Source organism: Tupaia chinensis, unplaced genomic scaffold, assembly GCF_000334495.1.
Source record: "Tupaia chinensis unplaced genomic scaffold, TupChi_1.0 Scaffold145208_1, whole genome shotgun sequence".
NCBI lineage: Eukaryota > Metazoa > Chordata > Mammalia > Scandentia > Tupaiidae > Tupaia > Tupaia belangeri.
Window position 1 is genome coordinate 2,940,477 of NW_006205068.1, and position 7,676 is coordinate 2,948,152.

General features: G+C 43.4%; 1 protein-coding gene and 1 non-coding gene across 8 annotated transcripts in view; one reads left to right on the plus strand and one right to left on the minus strand.

Moving 5' to 3' along the window:
- The window catches only part of SUN1 (Sad1 and UNC84 domain containing 1), a 65,362-nt gene that overhangs the window by 36,775 nt on the left and 20,911 nt on the right, over positions 1 to 7,676 (minus strand). For 6 of the 7 annotated variants that reach the window (XM_027768028.1, XM_027768027.1, XM_006167895.3 and 3 more), the window contains 4 exons: positions 4,985 to 5,170; positions 2,442 to 2,626; positions 1,098 to 1,124; positions 805 to 990 (listed from right to left, as the gene is read on the minus strand). In XM_027768028.1, coding sequence (XP_027623829.1) covers positions 805 to 990; positions 1,098 to 1,124; positions 2,442 to 2,626; positions 4,985 to 5,170 — 584 coding nt within the window. The remainder of the gene's footprint in view (positions 1 to 804; positions 991 to 1,097; positions 1,125 to 2,441; positions 2,627 to 4,984; positions 5,171 to 7,676) is intronic. The other variant, XM_014583942.2, reaches the window with a different exon arrangement.
- Positions 3,568 to 3,673, plus strand: LOC114006006 (U6 spliceosomal RNA). Its single transcript, XR_003547781.1, has one exon. It is a non-coding gene; the product is annotated as a U6 spliceosomal RNA (small nuclear RNA).

Sequence of the window (7,676 nt, forward strand, 5' to 3'; positions counted from 1 at the left end):
AGTTTCAGCAGATGGAGCCAGGATGCTGAAGCCCACCTCTGCTATGTCGCCAGCAGGGACTACCATGTGAGGCCTCCCTGCAATGACTGCTGTCATTCCAGACAAAACCAGGGCTCTGTGTACCCCTCTCAGAACCTGAAATCCCTTCTGTCCCTATAACCACATTGGTGGTCAAAGAAAATAATTTCCTCACTCTAACACAGTCATAAACACTTTTTGTAGTAGAGGTGAAAGTATAATCATAAAGCTATTCTTTAAATATGCCTAAATATCAGGGCTGTTCTGTAAAGATAAAGGATTGCATCTGAAAGTGACTGCACAGTTTCATTAGTTTCCTTTTTTTTTTTAAATTATTTTATTTAACTTTATTTATTTATTCATTTTTTAATTTGACCAGGGGGACGGAATGAGAGAGAGACAAAGAAGGAAAGTGAGAAAGCAAGCTGCCAAGTCTGGGTCTTGAACTGTGGTCAGCTATGTGGGAGTCCAGGACCCTTACCCACCACACCACTTGCGCCCCCGAGAGTTTCTTAACTGAAGTAGAAATTTTCTTTTGCTCACCTGTAGTCTCCATTTACAGAATTTCAGATACTTCTAGGTACAAAAATACTAACTACATACAATGTTAGTTGAAAGAAGACAAGTGGGACAAAGACAGTTTTTGGTGAATTTCTTAAAATTTTAAAGAATAATTTTGCAGTCAAGTCTATAACAGAAATAGCACAGACACAGAGGTCTATAAAAAAGAAAAAGGAAAATGTAGACACTAAATAATCTTTCTAACTTTTAAAGAGTGAGACTTACGTTTCTGACTCCTGTCCCTAGAATACACCCTGGAGAGTGGTGCGTGGGAAGTGGAGTGTGCAGTGAGCACGTCCTTGCGCTCAGAGAGCATGATGCAGTCCCTGCAGGTGTACCCGTTGTGTGCTGTGGCCTCTGTTGCCTCTGCTCCCAAGTCTCCATTTCCCTGAGTGTCCGCTTTACTTCCACCTAAAGTTTCCAAAAAGTAGAAGGAGCTGGTTGGTCCCACTCTGCAGATGCCTAACTAGTACTTCTACTTCAAAAAGTGGGGGGAAGAAAAAGAACTAAATCATTACCTTTGAGGTCACCATCATCGTCAAGACCTAAAAACAAAAACAAACACACATACACAAACATTTTTGCTGTTGAGCTCAATTTATCAAAACAGAATAAAACCCACCAAAAAAATAAATAAATAAATAAGGAAAAGGGTACAATGGTTAATAGATCAATCTTATAGCATTAGTTAAGATTTAGTTCCTAAAATGTCTCAGAATGAATGGACATTTCTCCAGATATATGTAGACACTATCTTTTGATTCATGGTGAAAGCACATCTTTGGAGGAAATACAAACATACACCCTCTGGGCTGGGTTGGAAGTGCAAGGAGAACCAGTAAAGCGCATTTTCTCCACACTAACTCAGGGAGGCAGAGGCCTCAGCACGAGCAATGTGTACCTCTCTGCTGCCTGGGGATGCTCTCGCTAACCAGGAAAAACAGAATGCACATGGAATACCAGTGCATTGGAAAATTAACACAGAAGTTCTGGAACTAATTGGAATCTTTTTTATCTTTAAAAAAAAAAAAAAAAAAAAAAAAAAAAACCTAGATCTTTATTGTGATCCTCACACTAGCAGCTGTGACCACAGGCACATGCCACCACGCCCAGCTCTTTTTCAGTCAGGGTTTCACTATGTTGCACAGGTCTTGAGCTCACCATCCTCCTGCCTCTGCTCCCCAGATCCCTGGGATTACAGGCACATGCCACTGCATCTTTCCTTTAGGTGGGACTGGGAATCAAACCCACACCTCGCACATCATCCCAGTCTATGGAACACAGTGTCTCAGTAGCCTGTATGACCATGTCTGAGCCTAATCCGGACCTTCTAGTTGTTTCGAAAGGGCCAGTTAGAACATAAACGGAACATACACAAGCACCCTGCATTTCTTATCGAAGTTTTCCCTCCCACTGTGCACATCACATATCTCCATCAGCAAGGATGTGGAACACACTGTTGTCAAGTAAGTGCATCAGCAGTGTCGTTTCCTGGCATCGATTCCTCCACACTGATGTTTCAAAAATATCTTGGCTACCTTGTTATTTAGAGCTTTCAGGAAACACACTGGTGAATCTTTACACTGTCTCAATTTAAACATCCTACAAAATACATTTAGAAAAAGAGTTTTCACACTACTTCCTGTGTACTACTAAACTTTCACATCACAACAAATAGTCATACATGAACGGAGCCCGATGAAACAGCAGATGGAGCCTCAAGATGAGCCTTAAACCTCACGGGTGCTCCTCCTGACCAGTAACATGGAAACAAAGCCTAGCTGTCCCCTTCCTTCTTCCCAGAATAACCTGAGAAATAACCATGCAGTGGAGAAGGTGACACACATCTCCCAGGAACTCACCCCAGAAGTGGTCTACTTTGGTCTGTTCGCGAATCAAAGACTCGTCCAGCACCGGAGGCTGCAGAGAAGTGGCACCCTGCAAACTGCTGGTGCTTCCCTGGCTGACGGCTGAGGACACGACCTTCCTTGACATATGGTTGAGGCTAAAAGTTGGCTTGCTTATACTTCTGTGCTGTTTTGCTGTTCTAAAAAGAAAGTAATAAAAAAAAAGCTTACAGATTTTTGGAAGTAAATACAAAAGGATTAGAATTTTTCCCAATACAAAATTTCTAGCTGAGAATAAACATAGCATTTTAAATATTTTCTTTTATCTTCTATGCTGCAAGGATAATTAATCTAAAAAGGGAATTTTTAGGTTGAGGTCCAAGAATGCTCTTTAAAATGTAAGCCCAAAATATTTTTGGGGATTATTTTGGGCCCCTGATCCAAAAGTGGTTACCACCTAAAATAACCTAAAAACTAAAATGACCTAAAAATTAAAAAAAACTCCGTAAGAATTTTTAAAGTCTATTATCTATTTCATGAAAAGCAAAGCTAGAGAGAAGACGACAAGCACTCTCAACAAGGCGCCATGCCATAGTCCTCTCCCACGCCTTCCCGGTCACCAGGATCATGGGCACACCCAGCACATACAGACAGATCAGAAACCAAACCCTGATCTTGCTCAGGGTTTTCAGCATTGCAAAGTGTTGTGCTACCACTGCAGCTGGGCCTATCATTTATAAATTTAGGCCCTCTCCTTTTTTTAACAAGTAACTGCATATACATAAACATCTTAATTCCCGATCACTGATAAAGATGGAATTGTGGGGGTCAGCAAGTGGCACAGTGGTTAAAGTGCTGGACTCCTAGATGGCAGACCATGGTTTTAGTCCCAAACCTGGTGGCTTGCTTTCTCACTTTCAACTTGCTCTCTCTCTGGTCAAATTAAAAAAAATTTTTTTAATTAATTAATTAATTTAATTTAATGAATTATTTATAAAAAAAAAAAAAGAAAAGAAAAGAAAATTGTGTGCACTCGCATTTGCCATCAATGATAAAAGCCAAGCCTTCAAAAATAAGCACTTAAAGGAGCCAGCAGTTAGTGTAATGGCTATGGTCGCTAAAATAAAAAATAAGCACTTGAGTGCTCGCTTTGGCAGCACATATACTAAAATTAGAACAATATAGAGAAGATTAGCATGCCCCTGCGCAAGGATGACACACAAATTCGTGAAGCGTTCCATATTTTTCTGTGGGGAAAAAAAAAAAAAAAAGCACTTGATGGAACCAGCAGTTGGTGTAATGGCTATGTCACTGGACTCCCACGTAGTCGACCGCGGTTCATGTCCTGGACCCGGTGGCTTAAAACTCACGCCGGGCGCGTGTGCGTGCGTGCCCAAGATCCCGAGAGGAGAATGGAGAAGGGATTGCGGCGTGACCATCCCCCCTGGGGGGTGATTTCTCGCTTTCTGTCTGTCTGTCTGGTGAGCGCACGTGCCCTGTAGCGAAAACCTCTCCAAAAAAAAAAAAGGAAAAAAATAAGCACTTAACAGATAGTGATAGTGTCAAGGTAGGTATTGGTATTAGTAATACACAGAGCAATGGAACAAGATTTTCCCTAGTCAAGGGATGAGTAGGGCTCAAAGGCAGCAATAGAATAATGCAAAGAAGTGTGAAGAAAACTACCACACGAGCAGAGAGTAGCAACAGTAGATGATAGAAAGCCAAGGTTTCTGTATCGCCTTAGCATAGCTGGTGCCTCTGACCATGAACTCTACACTGTTCGAAGAGTGTATCCTGATCACTGGACATCAGTCATCCTTTGAGAGAGTTCTGGTGCATGGGACAAGCAGATGGTGTAATGGTTATGTCGTTGGACTCCCACACAGTTGACCACAGTTGGAGTCCCAGACCCAGTAGCTTCAAACTCACACTGGTCATGTGTGCATTCATGCCCAAAATCCCGAGAGGAGAACAGAGGAGGGATTGTGATGTGGCCATCGCCCCTAAGGGGTGATTTCTTGCTTTCTGTCTCTCTGGCAAGTGCACACACCCTATAGCAAAAATCTCTCTTAAAAAAACAAACAAACAAAAAAAGACTTGGTACAAGAAAGAGCTCTTAAACCCTTAACTGCAGAACAAAACCCCAGACAATCCACATATATTCCAGAATCAGTCTCAGTCTTTATAGCAAAACTACAACTTTTTAAAAACTTGTCAGCAGGCATGAGCACTCTCAGTGGAGTGGGAGGAAAAGGGAGAGAGAAAGTGAAAAGGCACACCCCCATGGGGAATGGTCACACTGGTCACATTGCAATCCCTTCTTCTCCATCTCATCCTCCTTTCAACATTTGGGACATGCACATACATGCACTCAGCATGTTTTTCAAGCTGCTGAGTCCAGGACTGGTAAAGCACAGTTGGCCGCATGGGATCCAGCTGCCTTTAACATCACACCATAAACTGGCCTGAGCACACTGTTTTAGAGGTTAAAAATGTTTCCAGGTTTGGCTTTAATTGGTGTTAGAAACCACCTGAAGACAAAGCCAAGCAGTGCTTACCTGGTCTCTCTGTCCTTGAGGGAGGCAACGCTGCTGGTGCAGGAATGAGCATCCACGGCCTGGCCATCACCAGTGACACGTGATGTCTTCAGACGCAAACTACGGCGAGACATTCTTGGAGAATCAAATACGGGGTCCAATTTGTGCTCAGTCTCAAAATCCAGAGCATCAGAAGAGTAACTTGAACTAAAAGGAATAAAGTTGTCAGAAATAAAAAATGCTTAACCGCCCCCCATTTTGAAACAAACTGAACAATGAACAGAATGTGTACCCACCATGAATTTTGTTTTTAATTTTTGCTAGCGGACAAATGAGCTCTCCAGAGAGACAGAGAGAAGGGAGAAGAGAAAGCACCCTCACGGGGCATGGTCATGCCATAATTCCTGTTCCTCTCTTTCTTCATCCTGTCGGGATTTTGGGCACATGTGCACACATGTCCAGCATGCTTCTCAAGTCGCTGCGTCTGAGACTCGAACTGTGTGGCTGACCTGAAGAATCTAGCTGTCTTAACCACCAGGCCAGTTTTATGAGAAATGGGCTGCTAAAGAGAAGCCAGATCCCACATGTCAACTATGGTTCAAAATCTGAGGCCAGTCACCCAGACATCGGAGGAAGGGGACTGTAGTGTGACCACATCCTGTGGAGGGTGCTCATGCCTTCCTCCTCCTCTTTCTCTCTCTGGAGGGTGCTCCTCTCTTTGCTCTCATATGCAAACACATGCACCCTATCATGAATTAAGAAGAAAAAGATGTGGTATTAAAGTAGTTTTTTCTGTAAGGGGAGGAAGCAGTTAAGAAATGAAATTTAAAATGGAGCTTTTTCAGTTGTTCTGTTATTTAGATATGCTTTCCATTAAAAGACTGAAAAAAACATCTACCCCGATTGAAAACCAGAAACAGGGAGCAGTAGGTGCGGTAATGGTTACAGGGCTGGACTCCCACACTGTTGACCATGGTTCAAGTCCTAGATCTGGCAGTTTAAAAGTCACATGGGGTGGGACCAGCAGTTAGCCTAATGGCTATGTTGCTGGACTCCCACGTAGTTGACCACGGTTCAAGTCCCGGACCTGGTGGCTTAAACTCACGCTGGGCCCATGTGCGTGCATGTCCAAGATCCTGAGAGGAGAATGGAGGAGAGGGTATTGCAGCGTGGCCACCTCCCCTGGGGGGTGATTTCTTGCTTTCTGTCTCTCTGTCTCTCTCTGACTTTCTGGCAAGCGAACGCGCCTATAGCAGAAACCTCTCCCAAAAAAAGAGAAAAAACAAAAGAGAGAGAGAAAACTCACGTGGGGCATGTGTGCATGCGTGGCCAAAATCCTAAGAGAAAAATGGAGAAGGGATTGCAACATGGCCATTCCCCCGGAGGGTGATTTAATGTTTTCTTTTTCTGTCTCTCTGTCTTTCCAGTGAGTGCACACGCCCTATAGCAAAAATCTCTCTAAAAGAAAGAAAAAAAGAAAACCAGAAACAAATATAAATAGTAGGCAGCAATTACTTAAAGGAAGTATATAGCAGTCCAACAAACAGAAAGCAGGCAAATGAAATTTACTGCCAACAGGTAATTTAGCTTTACTATCATAAGAACAGCTTAAAGCTACAAGGAAAGGTGTGTGGGCAAATGATCAGATATGAGTCTGATCGAACACTTTTGTGTTCAGAAGGTTGCTTATTTGAATATATGACCCCAAGGGCTGCCTCCTGGAAACACTAAACTCAAACTCTGACCCCTGTTTGCCCAACATTTGAGATTTTTCGGTAGGGACTTCAGTTCATAGTGACTTCCTAGTCCTGCCGGCTTTTTGCCCAGTGGGTTGGCACCATCCCCAGACTGCCTTCTCCATACAGTCCGGCATCGCGCTGAGCTTGAGGGTGTCATACCAGGCAGGTAACACGCTGTCTCCAACCCCACAAGTTCTTACTACTGCCTAGCCATCTATGATCAGTTCCCAACAGTCCTTTCAAACGTTCTCCATTCTCTTCCTTTCCACTTCTTCCTCTCATCTAGAAGGCCCTGCACCATCACAGAGCTGCCTCACCCCCCTTGACATCAGATCAGTAAGATGACCCATCGTCATGGCTGTCCTTCACCTGTGTGATGATTTATTCTGTGCCAAGTTGACTAGGCCAGAGTGCTCAGCCAGATATTTAGGCAAACATTCTCAATGTGTCTGTGAGGGTGGTTTTGGATGAGAGTAACATTGAAATCAGAGGCTAAGAAAGTAAGTAGATGGCCCTCTCTAACATGGGTGGGCTTTATCCAGCTCACGGGAGCCCTGAATACAATAAAAAGACTCATCCTCTCTTGAATAAAAAAGAATTCCTCCCCTCTGACATCCTTGAACTGATCATAGGATCTTTTTCTTCCTGCAGCCTCAAATTGAAACAATCAGCTCCTCTTGGATGCTGGTCTTTGTTACAGAACTCTGCTGTGAATTTCCCAGGCTTCAGGCCTCTGGACTCAGACTGGAACTAATACCCATCGGCTTTCCTGGGTCTCCAGTCTGCAGATTTACCCTGCAGATCTTGAGACTTGCAAACTTCCATAATGCTGTGCCAATCTTTATCTCAATCTCTTCCTAGACAGACACAAATATTCTATGGGTTCTGTTTCTCTGGAAAATCCTAACACCCCTTTCTCCTGCTACAATGGAAGACGAATCCTAAAGTCAAGTCTAAGTGCTCTGTATGGACTC